This window comes from Balaenoptera physalus, assembly GCF_965194825.1.
Source record: "Balaenoptera physalus genome assembly, chromosome: 19".
NCBI lineage: Eukaryota > Metazoa > Chordata > Mammalia > Artiodactyla > Balaenopteridae > Balaenoptera > Balaenoptera physalus.
In genome coordinates, this window is record NC_138900.1 from 2,913,721 (window position 1) to 2,927,389 (window position 13,669).

At 39.6% G+C, this 13,669-nt stretch overlaps 1 protein-coding gene across 2 annotated transcripts; it reads left to right on the forward strand.

Moving 5' to 3' along the window:
• The first annotated feature begins 1,837 nt into the window (after positions 1 to 1,837).
• LOC309648259 (ret finger protein-like 4A) lies at positions 1,838 to 13,573 on the forward strand. Of its 2 annotated transcripts, XM_082436726.1 has the most exons (3): positions 1,838 to 4,245; positions 7,969 to 8,261; positions 10,574 to 13,573. In XM_082436726.1, exons 2-3 carry the CDS (start codon positions 7,976 to 7,978, stop codon positions 11,152 to 11,154), a joined length of 867 nt encoding a protein of 288 aa, XP_082292852.1. In that variant the 5' UTR covers positions 1,838 to 4,245; positions 7,969 to 7,975; the 3' UTR covers positions 11,155 to 13,573. The 2 variants fall into 2 exon arrangements, with proteins under 2 accessions (XP_082292852.1, XP_082292851.1); XM_082436725.1 differs by lacking the exon at positions 1,838 to 4,245 and having other exon boundaries at positions 5,646 to 8,261.
• The last annotated feature ends 96 nt before the right edge of the window (positions 13,574 to 13,669 follow it).

Genomic DNA, 13,669 nt, shown 5'->3' on the forward strand with positions numbered 1-13,669 from the left:
TCTGTGTGTTTGCTGTGTTTGTGTATGAAAGTGTTCCTACTATTTTTATCTCTTTATGGAAAATGCTCCTCTATCCTTCCTTAACCTTAGTCAACAGGGGGAAGAAAAAATAATGTGTAGTAAGTTGAAGCACAGTTAATTTTTCAGGTCTGCGAAATCCTGTTACTCCTGACAAAGTTAAAAATGCATGATTTTTTAAAATTGGAGTTAGGAATTAAAACAATACTCTCTGTGGAATACACCTTTGCATTTTATACTTGGAAATACAGTGGAATATACCTTGCACCGTGCTATGATCTAAAGGTCCCTCTGGCATTCATATATTGAAATCATAACTCCTAAAGATGATGGTAAAGGAGGTGAGGGTTCAGTCTTCTATTCAGTGAAGATGGTTTCAACACCTTAGTCTCTCAAGGCTGTGCCCTTGAAAACAGCTCCAGCAATGGGAAATGTGGGTAGAATGTATCTTCCAAGGACGGGGGACTGGGTGAGGAGCCTCTGATTGCCCAGGTCAAGATCTTGTGTCAACCAGTGGTCACATCCTCTCCATGACCTCTGCCAACAGCAGGGACTAGGCGCTGGCCACGAACCAGGAAGAAGGCTCTCACCAAATGTGGACCATGCTGCAGCCTTGAACTTGGACTTGCAACCTCCAGAAATGTGAGCTGTAAGTTTCTGTTGTTTATAAGCCTCCCAGTGGGCGATATTTTGTTATAGCAGCCTGAACACTAAGGACAATATTGAAAAGAACTCCAGGTGGTACTGATGGCTAAGACCAAGACACCAGCAGAGGAAGGTTTCAGTGATTCTACACTGGAAGCAAAGGACTTGCATCCTCCCCAACTTTCCCTGTGTCCCTCTATCCAGGGCCTTGTTTCCAACCCCTTTGTCCATTGCTCTAGGCACATGACGAGCTCTCTTAGCGGGACTTTCTCATCCTCTCTTTTTTTTTAATTCAATTTTTAAAATTAATTTTTATTGGAGTATAGTCGCTCTACAGTGTTGTGTTAGTTTCTGCTGTACAGCAAAGCAAATCAGTTACACGTATACATATATCCCCTCTTTTTTAGATTCCCTTCCCACTTAGGTCACCACAGAGCGCTGAGTAGAGTTCCCTGTGCTCTACAGGAGTTTCTCATTAGTTATCTATTTTATACATAGTGGTGTATATATGTCAATCCCCACCTCCCAATTCATCCCAACTCCCCTTCCCCCCTTGGTAACCATAAGTTTGTTTCCTACATCTGTGTCTCTATTTCCGCTTTGCAAACAAGTTCATTTGTACCATTTTTCTAGATTCCACATATAAGCGATATTATACAGTATTTGTCTTTCTCTCTCTGACTTACGTCACTCTGTATAACAATCTCTAGGTCTCACGACCTCTCTTGAAAGGTCTACACACCAGCCCTGATTTCTGTGCTCACCTGTGATGAGGTACACACCCTGCTGCTTCCACTGCCTTGTGTGGAACACAGTTATAAAATCCCAGCAGGTGTGAGGAAGATAGGGGAGCAACTATCTTCCTTAAATTTTGTTGGTTCTCATCCACAAGCGCATCCAGGTGATGGTAATCCACAGCGAGTGTGGGCAGTCACTACATGAATCATCTACTCCAGTGCCCGGGCCCCCAGGCAAAGGGTGGTCTAAGTGCATTGGTCGCCATTGCTGTGAGCTTAGGTCCAGTTACGGTCTCCGGACCTCAGCACTGCAGCATATGCTTCCCTCACTGGCTGACCTTGACAACAGGAAATCATTCCTAATTCAAAGGCACATGTTAACTCTGTATTAAGTTTGTGATGGGGCGTTAAGAAAGGTCCACAGTTAATGTGATTCCCAGGCCAGGCTCCCTGGATGCACCAAGTCCCCCTTGTTCTCCCTCTCTTCTCTGTGCCTCTTCTACCGGGTAATAGAATCAGTGGTGGCCCTGCCGGGCTGAGTACAATGTACGTTTTGGCACATAATCCAATCCACAATGTCTCTTGTGATATTAGAATTTCCTCCATGCCGACCTGGGCTTGGGATTGTGAAATGTGATCTAGATGTTTTTGTAATCGGCAACCCTTCTTAGATTGTCAGACACAACCCAGCATCTTCCATTGAGCTGAGTCATGAGGGAGTGTTGGTGAATTAATTGGTTCTCGTATCAGAGGGTTCCCTTCTGAGGCTCCTATTGGCTCCACCCTCAAGGTCACTTTAGGACAAGCAGACTGTCCCCTGACTTGATAGTCAAGACAGCTGGAGGTGGTGGCATCCAGAAAACCTTTCATATTCAAGTTTCACCCTTCCTTTGAGGACTACCCCCATTCAAATCCTGGGTCCACGTTGCCGCCGACAGCCAGTCATGGTTGTTTCCATATCCAACTCCCTGTGATGGAGCCAAAGGTAAATGAAGGGAAGCCAAGGGCACATAATTCAAAGCTGAACCTCTCATCATGCTTTTTCTGAATCTGCTTGATATGTTCACATCACAAGCTCCTCCGGTCATCAGAAATGATGAGATGAGCATTGGCCATGCCACATCCAAGGTCACATCCATGGTGGAGAAAAAGTAAGTCCTTTCACAAATGGACAGACCACATGGCCCAAATAGCCCTTTTTCATTTTAGTTGGTTTATTACCGCTCTTTCTGCAGACATTAAAACTTTCACACACAAATCTTCCTAAACTTCCCAACTAGGATTAAATTAATGACTCACATGAACACAGATCCTATTTCATCATAGTTAACTAATTAATTAGTAAACATTTCAACAGAAGACAGGAAGCAATACAAAGTATGTGACAGAATTATTTTTGAAATATTGAACTTATTTTTCCCCTCTGTACTGCCCAATCACCATTTCCCAAATCAACCACATAGCCATCAATTAGAATTACAAGGATTTTTGCTTTATATTTATGAATCTAAGAAAAAATGGAGATTGTGTTAGGTACCTTGTGAGCAAATCAAGAACAGACACAGAAGTCCGTCCTCCTGTCTGCAAAAATGAACCTTCAGGCTTGGGCACGGGGAAGGGAGAACGGTGATGGGGCAGCAATTGAGAACCCGGAGGGGATGGGACAGCACTCGATGGGAAACAATGGATAGCGAGAGTGCCTCTGCTTTGGACGTGAAATGATGAGAGGATCCAGAAAATTCCATCAAATGACTAATGTGGAAATGAAATGAAAGCCATGGTAATGTAATCACCTCAATCTAATCTAAACCCTTCCACCCTGACACCCATCCCACAGTCTCCCAGTTTTACATTCTACCGCTTAAACCGTCATCACTAATGAGTCACACAAAATCTCAGGGAACAGTTTTTGAAATTTTTTTTTTTTTTGGCCGAGCCACGCAGCATGCAGGATCTTAGTTCCCCGACCAGGGATCGAACCTCTGTCCCCTGCAGTGGAAGCACAGAGTCCTAACCATTGGACCGCCGGTGAAGTCCCTTGAATATTTTTAAAAAGAAATTTATCTCAGTTCATATATATTGTGAAGTAACAAAAATAGTAATATTATATAGTAACTTGCAACTGTTCTTTTTTATTTTGTAACATAGCCAGCCATGAAGGTCCTATTCTAATTGTCAGGGAACAGTTTTGAGGTTTGTTTACCAAACTTCTAAGCAAGCATCTTCACACTAATGGAGAAAACACTCTTTCGAAGAAATGACTGTGGTCTAGGAAGTTCGATTTTAGGGACGATTCCTAAGTAGTTTAATTAATTCTCTTAATCAAAATGGGAGATTTTACTTCAAAGATCAAGGAGGGGATATATGTATACGTAAAGCTGATTCACTTTGCAGTACAGCAGAAGCTAACACACCATTGTAAAGCAACTCTACTCCAATAAAAATTTTAAAAAAATAAAAATAAAAAAATAAATTAAAACTAGTCCATTTGTTTTAGGATTAATCATGATGGCAATGTTCTATTAATTTCAACCCTAATTCCAATTCTTATCATCAACAGACAGAATACTCAAGATCTAAACTAGATGATAATATGGCAAAATTAGTTTAAAAATAACACTTTCAAGATACAGTTATCTCTTGTGTGTGTGTGTTAATCTCTTTATGACTGGAGGGGAAAAAAATCTCACTAATGCCAGAATTAAATCACAACCTGATTGGATTAATGAAGAGAGGCAGGATGGGAGTGAGATGGGAGGGGCCGCCTCTAGAAAAAGCCCCTTTCGGTGGCTCTCACTCCAGAACCGAGCTGTCAGAGGAAGCAGCTGGACCTAGTTGAGCAGAGGTGAGCCTGTCTTATGGGATTTTGTTTTTACTTCTCAATTTTCTACAAAAGGCAAATATAAGAAAGCAAGGTATCAGGAATGGAGTGATTTATTAATTCAGCAAGTGTTATCTGAGGCCAACTCAACCCAAGCACAGCATGTGCACCTGGAGACACAAGGACCTCTGATGGGAGAATAGGCAGAACTTAGATGGTCAATACTCGGGTTGGAGAAATAAAAACATCTTCATTATCCTGAGTCTAATCAGGGTTTGGCAGACTCTGTGAGAGATGAATGAAGTTTCAGCTACAGACTTATTCCACCTCTCAAGTTCTGCTGTGAGTTTTTGCCACATGCAGGTTGGACAGGTGGGGAGTTGGAGGGTGTGTGGGTCTAGACCAGTGCTGTCCAGGAGAAATACAAGGTGACCCACAAATGTGATTATAAATTCATTTCCTAGTATCCACATAAACAAAGGAGAATCAAACTAATCAATTTTAAAAGGCAAAATGTAATCATTGCAACATCAGCTTTCTTATTTTAAAAGACAAACTAGTCTTTATTTACTTGCATTGATACTAACATCCTCATTACAGTTATTTTTTATTGAAGAATAGTTGATTTTCAATATTGTGTTACTTTGAGGTACAGCATAGTAATTCAGTATTTTTGCAGATTATTCTCCATTATAGGTTATTACAAGATAATGGGTGTATATCCCTGTGCTATACAATATATCCTTGTTATTTTATAAATTTTACGTATAGTAATTTCTATCTGTTAATCGCATAGCACTGCCCTCCACCGTGCCCTCTCCCCTTTGGTTACCACACAATTGTTTTCTATATCTGCAAGCCTGTTTCTATTTTGCATAAACATTCATTTGTATTATTTTTTACATTCCACACATAAGTGCTATACAGTATATGTCTTTCTCTGTCTGACGTATTTCACTATGCATAATAATCTCTAGGTCCATTGACATTAACGCAAATGGCAGTATTTTTCTCTTTTTTATGGTTGAGTGGATTCCATTATATTAGATATATTCACATCTTCTTAATCCAATCATCTGTTGATGGGAACTTAGGTTGCACCCATGTCTTGGCTATTTTAAATAATGCTGCTATTAACATTGGTGTGCATGTATCTTTTCAAATTAGAGTTTTCATTTTTTCTGGATATATATCCAGGAGTGGGGTTGCTGCATTATATGGTAGCTCTATTTTTAGTTTTTTAAGGAACCTCCATACTGTTCTCCACAGTGGCTGCACCAATTTACATTCCCACTAACAGTGTACAAGTATTGTCTTTTCTCCACATCCTCTCCAACATTTGTTATTTGTAGACTTTTTGGTTATGGCCATTCTGACTGGTGTAAGGTGATATCGTGTTGCAGTTTTTTTTTTTTTTTTCGTGTTGCAGTTTTGATTTTCATTTCTCTGATTAGCAATGTTGAGCATCTTTTCATGTTCTGGATGGCCATCTGTATATCTTCTTTGGAAAGTATCTATTCAGATCATCTGCCCATTTTTGATTGGGTTTTTTTAGGTTTTGATATTGCATTATATAACCCATTGTATATTTTGGATATTAACCCCTTGTCAGTTGCATCAGTTACAAACATTTTCTCCCATTCCTTATGTTGTCCTTTCATTTTGTTGATGGTTTCCTTTGCTGTACAAAAGCTTTTAAGTTTAATTAGGTCCCATTTCTTTATTTTTGCTTTTATTTCTTTTGCCTTGGGAAACTGATCCAAGAAAATGTTGCTACAATTTATGTCAAAGAATGTTCTGCCTATGTTCAATTCTAGGAGTTTTATGGTTTCAGGTCTTATATTCAAGTCTTTAAAGCGTTTTGAGTTTATTTTTGTGTATGGTGTGAGGGAATGTTCTAATCTCATTGTTTTACCTGCAGTTGTCTAGTTTTCCCAGCACCACTTGTTGAAGAGACTGTCTTTTCTCTATTGTATATTCCTTCCTCCTTTGTAGTAGATTAACTGGCCAGGGGTGTGTAGGTCTTTTTCTGGGCTCTCTATTTTGCTCCATTGATCTCTGTATCTGTTTTTGTGCCAGTACCATGGTGTTTTGATTACTGTAGCTTTGTAGTATAGTCTGAAGTCTGGGAGGGTTATGCCCCCAGCTTTATCTTTTTTCTCAAGATTGCTTTTGCAATTTCAGGTCTTTTATGGTTCCATAAAATTTTAGAATTATATGTTCTAGTTCTGTGAAAAGTATCAAGGGTATTTTATAAAGATTTCATTAAATCTGTAGGTTGCATTTAGTAATATGGCCATTTTAATAATATTAATTCTTGCAGTCCAAGAGCTTTGGATATCTTGCCATTCCTTTGAATCACCTTCAATTTCCTTCATCAGTGTTTTATAGTTTTCAGAGTATAGGTCTGTCACCTCCTTGGTTAAGATTATTCCCAGGTATTTTGTTTTGTTTTGCTGTTAATAACTCTTTTTTTCTTTCTTTTCTTTTAATTGAAGTATAGTTGATTTACAATGTTGTGTTAGTTTCAGGTGTGCAGCAAAGTGATTCAGTTATACATACATATATATCTATTTTTTTCAGATTCTTTTCCCTTATAGGTTATTACAGAATATTGAGTATAGTTCCCTGTGCTATGCAGTAGGTCCTTGTTGGCTATCTATTTTATATATAGTAGTGTGTATATGTTAATCCAAAATTCCTAATTTATACCTCCCCCCTTTTCCCCTTTGAAAACCATAAGTTTGTTCTCTATGTCTGTGGGTCTATTTCTATTTTGTATATAAGTTCATTTATACTATTTTTCCCCCAAGTATTTTTTTGATGGATTTTAAATGGGATTGTTTTTTTACTTCCTCTTCCTGATAGTTCATTATTAGTGTATAAACACACAACAGATTCCTGTATATTAATCTTGTATCCTACAACCTTGCTGAATTCATATTAGTTTCAAGGTGGAGACTTTGTTTCTTTATACAGAGTATCATGTCATCTGCAAATCGTGACAGTTTAACTACTTTCCTGCCAATTTGGATGCCTTTTATTTCTTTTTCCTGTCTAATTTCTATGGCTAGGACTACCAATACTATGATAAATAGAGTGGTAAGAGCATGCATCCTTGTCTTGTTCCTGAATTTAGAGGAAAGGCTTTCAGCTTTTCACCGCTGAGTATTATGTTGGGTGTAGATTGGTTGTAAATGAGCTTTATTATGTGAGATATGTTCCCTCTATAGCCTCTTGATGAGGGTTTTTATCAGGAATGGATGTTGAATTTTGTGAAATGCTTTTTCTGCATCTATTGAGATGATCATGTGATTTTTATCTTCCTTATAATCAACTTTTGAAAGTTCTCAAGGAGATCGTTTATGTTGTCTTTTTCTAATCATGTCTTCCAAACTGAGTGTGCATCTGACACTTACAACACCTTTCAATACGGATGAGCCCCACCTCAGGTGCTCTGTAGCCATGCATGGCTGGTGGACACCATATCTGACAGCTCAGGTGTAGTATAAACCCTCTCACCACCTAAATTATACCCCAAGGATGAATCATGTCCTTCATTCCAAACAGCATTTCAAAAATCAGAACTCTGGGGCTATGAGTCATTTATATTTGTACTTATGTTATGTCTTCATTACATAGTAATAATGATTTCAAATTGCTATGCATGTAAAGACAAAAGTGACCCAGGGAATAGTATCGATTCAACTCATGGAAATTACAATCTCTTGCGCATTTTTCCCATAGAGGACCCATGGCTGAACACTTTAAGGAAGCAAGTAAATGTATGGTTTGCCTGAATTATCTCGAAAACCCCATGTACCTGAAATGTGGATATGTCTGCTGCTTCCAGTGCCTCGATTCACTGCAGAAGGAGGCTGATGGGGAAGGTTTATTGTGCCCCAACTGCTCTGTGGTCTCACAGAAGAATGACCTCAGGCGCGCTCTCAAGCTCGGAGCTCTGGTTTCAAAGGTTAAGGAGTTAGAGCCCCAACTGAGAGCTGTTCTCCAGATGAACCCAAGGATGCGGAAGTTCCAAGGTAAGACATCTATACCAACTGCCCTCAACCCATAAAGGGCCCAGGAAAAAGCACCTTTTCAAAAGCTCTCCACTAAATAAGGGCACTAGCTGAATTCTGGCACCTGAAATTTCTATTCTTTCCAAGAAACCATTGTTCTTGCCTGTAAGTATAGATAAGAACTATCTGTTGACTTTTTCAAAAATTTTATTGGGGTATAGTTGATTTACAATGTTGTGTTAGTTTCAGGTGTACAGCAAAGTGAATCAGTTATACATATACATATATCCACTCTTTTTTAGATTCTTTTCTCATATAGGTCATTACAGAGTATTGAGCAGAGTTCCCTGTGCTATACAGTAGGTCCTTATTAGTTATCTGTTTTATATATAGTAGTGTGTATGTGTCAATCCCAATCTCCCAATTTATCCCTCCCCCCTTCCCCGTATCTGTAGATTTTTAAGAAAAGATAATATTTAGGCCATGCCCTAGTCCTGTGCTATCCAATATTAGATACATTGGAATATATCCAATGGCCACTGGCAGCTCCTGATCACTTGAAATGTGACGATTGCCACAAGTAGAAATCAGATGTGGATATATTGGAGGATATGGAATGTATTATTAAAATCAATTATACCTGATTGTTATTTTTAAACACGTAAGAAAATTTAAAATCCACACGGGGCTCTCGTTGCGTTTCTTTGGGTGGCACTGCGACACAATCTGGTTTTTCAACTTTGAGGATGTATAAATTCCCTGACCATCCAGTTTAAATGCGGGTTCTTCTTCTTGAGCTCTGGGCCGACCTGTGAATCTGGATTTCTGACTTGAGCTCCAGTGGTGCTGGTAGTGAAGGTTCATGGCCCACACTTTGAGTAACAGGCCCCTGCATCTAGTGAATCTGAACCCTTCATGCAGCGAGGCCCAGAGATATGCACTGTTTAAAAGCCCCAGGTGATTCTATGCGCAGTGAGTGTGGACAAGGAATACTTAGAGCACAAGACCCCCAGGGAAAAGGATGGTAAAAGTGCATGTGGTCGTGACTGTAGGTTTCAGTCCTGTTGCCGAGTCTGGACCTGAGCACTGCAGCATGCGCTTCAATCCCTGACCTGGACCTAAGATGCCTGATTCAGGCTCAGAATTCTGAGCAAAGGGGAATTATCACAGCTTAGCTGCGTGTCTAATTCGGAATGCTAGGACAGACCTCCCAGGCTCATTGGAGAGTGCCACAGTCTTATTCTGTCACCCATTCCCTGCCTCCTACGATGGGTCCTTGGGTGTGAATGGGGTGTGATGGTTGGGCGATGATACACCTTCCAGCCAGCAGTGTCATTGGGAAAGTAACCACTTGTTTTACTTCTTGAGTGAGTTTCCGTTTTGCTTCATGCAAACCTGTATTTATGATGGTGAAACCTGTCACAGAAACTTGACAAGCCTTCACAAGTCCTCTCCAATGGTCAAGAAGTCTGAGCACCTCCCAAAGAACCATGTTATAAAGGAGCCAAGTGAAGTCATTGGCCTTTGGTCCAGAGGGTTTATTTCTGAGGTTCCTGTGGCTCTATGCACATGGTCACATTCGGACAGGCAGGTCTATGCACCCATCCTCATCACAGGGTTAGTTGGAGATGTTGCCAAAACACATAGTACTTCTCCAGTTTACCTGGCCCGTGAGCACTGCCCCATCCAGTTCTGGGTCTAAGTTGCTACAAGATCCCAGTACATCCTTACCCATGTCTATGGGAATCCCTTCCTCTATCTTGACTTCCAGAGTTAACCCATCTCATCCAAAGACCCCTAGCATGTTTTCTTTATATTTTTCTATAGCTCCAGAGGATGAAAAAGGACTGGAATGCAATTGCCTATTCGACAACTCTAAACAAAGAAAGTAGATGCAAAAAGAAGAAAAAAGAAAAAAATACCTTACTATTTCAAAATTATTCTGCAATATGTAAAATCACCATCATTCAAATGTACATTTGATGTCTATATTTTGACCGAGTCTGTGTCAACTGGAAATTTTTGAGAAAAATCAATACCCATGGACTCTTTTTTTCATGTATATCATGTACTGAAGAGAAGAAATAATATTTTAATCAAATAATCCAATTAATGTAAAGAAAACACCAGTATGAATCAGAAAGACTAGTTCCATTTTAATCATTCATTCTATACATGGAATTGGATCTAATCCAGGTCAGGGAATCTTCCCCAGGAACCGTCTGCAGAAGTGTAGAGTTAAAGAAGTGAAAGTGAATGAGACATTTGGGACTTTTCAGAAACCATGGATTGTAGTGTCCAGTGTATGTACTTGCTTATTTTTCTTTCCACAGTGGATGTGACCTTGGATGTTGACACAGCCAACAAGTACCTCATCATTTCTGAGGACCTGAAAACTGTCCGTTGTGGGTTTTTCAAGCAGAAGAAGAGGTCCCGACCTGAGAGATTCAGCCGTACAACTTGTGTCCTGGGATTCCCTCTGTTCACCTCTGGCCGCCATTACTGGGAGGTGGACTTGGGGTCCAGCCAAGAATGGGATGTGGGCGTTTGCAAAGAATCTGTGCGTCGACGACGGAAGATTCAACTGGCTCCAGATCTTGGCTTCTGGACTGTGTGTTTGAGAAATGGAGACGCCTTCTCCGCCCACACTGTGCCTTCCACTGTTCTCAAGGTGAGCCCCAGGTTACATCGAGTGGGGATCTTCCTGGATATGAATATTGGGATTGTTTCCTTTTATCACGTTGGTGATGGATCCCATATTTTTACATTCACTAAAGTTTCTGCTGGGGAGCCACTGCGTCCATTTTTTTCTCCTGCATATCCGACTGAGGATGATCAAAGCTTCCTGAGAATCTGTCCTTTGATGAGTCTAGGCACTGATGGCTCCCTGTGGAATCCAGGGCAAAACAAATGAAACTCTGACTACGGAAACATGGATGGAAAATTCTTGTGTACACATAGCTGTGGATGGGAATGTTCCTGTTTGCTACACATATGGTACAAAAGTGTAGCAGAAAATTATGGAACAATTCATGAATCATTCACACAAATTGTATTAGGGAAAATTACATTTCCAGAATTAGTGTTATGGTTTCAGGACTTGTTTATTTCTGTTCCAATTATTATGTTCTTTCAGATCAATGTCCAAATGTTTTCTTTTAATTTTCTGTAAGCTTAACTTAGTACATGATGGAGATTATAAACTAAATAAAGTTCATTTGTGACTCTACAGATGCATTTTTCTACATATTGTGGAAATAAGACATGTTTCAACAGTAAAAAAAAAAAAAAAAGTGTGCATGTATTCAGTTTCACTCAACAACTGAAAAACACACATTCATTTCAAGTGCACCTTGAACTCTATAGGCCGTATTCCATTTCTGTTGGACATTGCCGGTCATGCTCTGACCCTTCTACCCCCAGCTGGATCCATCTGGCTGTGGCAGGAGGCCTGGCAGAACCTGAGAAGTTGATTTAGTCAGCGGGGGACATTCACCATCTTATGCAACACGTGAAGCCATGACGATAAAGAAAATGAAACCCTGTCATTTCTCCAGCTTTTGTGTAAAAATCAAAGTCAGTTTACTTCTCTCAGGACAGAGTATTCAGTCCATTGCCCCTAAATGCACACACACTGCCTGGTGCAGAGGTGGCCTCAGGCAACACTTGCTGAATTAATAAACGTCTCCATTCTGCAGACCTTGTCTCTCAATTATGCCTTTTGGAGAAATCTGAGACGTGAAGAAGAAATTCCATCCGAGTGGCCTCACGTCAAGTCCACTGGGTTCTCCTGTGGCCCCACCTGCTTCCACTGATTGCTCAGCTCTGGAGTGACATTCCCCTGCAGGGGCTTTTATTGGAGATGGTTCCCATTTCCTCCTTATTCACATTCCACCTCCCCTCCTTTAATCCAGTCAAATTTTGATTAATTTCGGGAATACGTGAGAGTTTATTGAAGATAGGGAGGTGACCACAAACAAAGGAAAACAATTTATCCTGAGAGTCATTTTATTTTTGTTAATAGTGTTGAAATAACTTTCTAGGTCTTAGATGGAGCTGCTCCTACTTGGCGGTACCAGGTCAGCAAACTGAATCTAATGTAATTCTTGTTTCCCTGTAAGTGCTCCACTGGATCATAAACAGAATATATCCAGTCAGCCAATCTCTAATAGCCAGGCCACCTCTGGATGCTGTACTTATTTCCTTGCTTCTTTTCACCCAAACAACCTTTTGTATGTGGCCCCAGCCAATCAAATATTTTCTATTTTTTACTTCCTTGTTTTTTATTCTTTATACTATTAAAGCCTCCTGCTACTTCTGCCCTATTTTGCAATTCTTCGAATAGGGACTGTTTCAAAAATGTTAAAGCTTATAACCTAAAATACTTCCTTTAATCATTTTTAACCATATAGATGAAATATTGTTTTACTCTCATTCTGAGATAGATCTGGACTATTATGACTGTTGATGACATTTGGACAAGGAAGGAAATTTTGACACCTGCTACAAAATGGGTGAACCTTGAAGATATTATGCTAAGTGAAATGGAGCCCATCTAAAAAGAAAAATACACTATGATTCCATTTATTAGACACTTAAGGAGTCTAATTTATAAAGACAAAGAGTGGTGGTTGCCAGGGCCTGGGAATTGGTGCTAAAACAGTTATTGTTTAATGAGTACAGAGTTTCAGTTTTGCAAACAAAAAGAATTCTGGAGGTAGAGTATAGTGATGATTACACCACAACATGAACGTAGTTAATACCATTGGATTGTACACTTAAAATGGTTAAGGTGATAAATTTCATGTTTTGTGTATTTTGCTATGATTCTTTAAAAATATAAAAAACTGAATAAAATTAATAGTGGTGTGTGCAACAATATGAAGCATTTCAACCTACGTGTAATTGGAGTCATGGAAGTTGTAGTGAAAGAGAAAAGGACAGAGAAGTACCTGCTGAAAACTTCCCAATTTTGGTCAAAAAAAATATCAATGTACTACTCCAAGAAGCTCAAGAAACCCTAAGTACAAAAGCAAAGAAACCATACCTAGACATTACCATACTCAAACTAATAAAGGCCAAAGGTAAAGAGAAAATCTTAAATATTGCAAGAGAATGATGACATATTTATAAGGTTGCATCTCTAAAACTACCAAAATTGACATTTTGGGCTAGAATACTTTTTGTGATGAGAGCTGGCCAGTGCCTTTTATGTTATTTTGCAAGGTTTCTGGGCTCTACCCTCTTATTTTCTCTTATTCTCCTGTTAACATCTACAGCGTCTGTAGTGATGTCTCTTCTTCATTCCTTCTACTACAGGTAATGTGTTCTCTCTCTCCCCCACCTCTTTCTTACTGCAAATAAAAGTTTATCCATTTCCTTGATCTTGTGGAACCCAACATTGTCTTGATTTCACCTCATATTTCTCA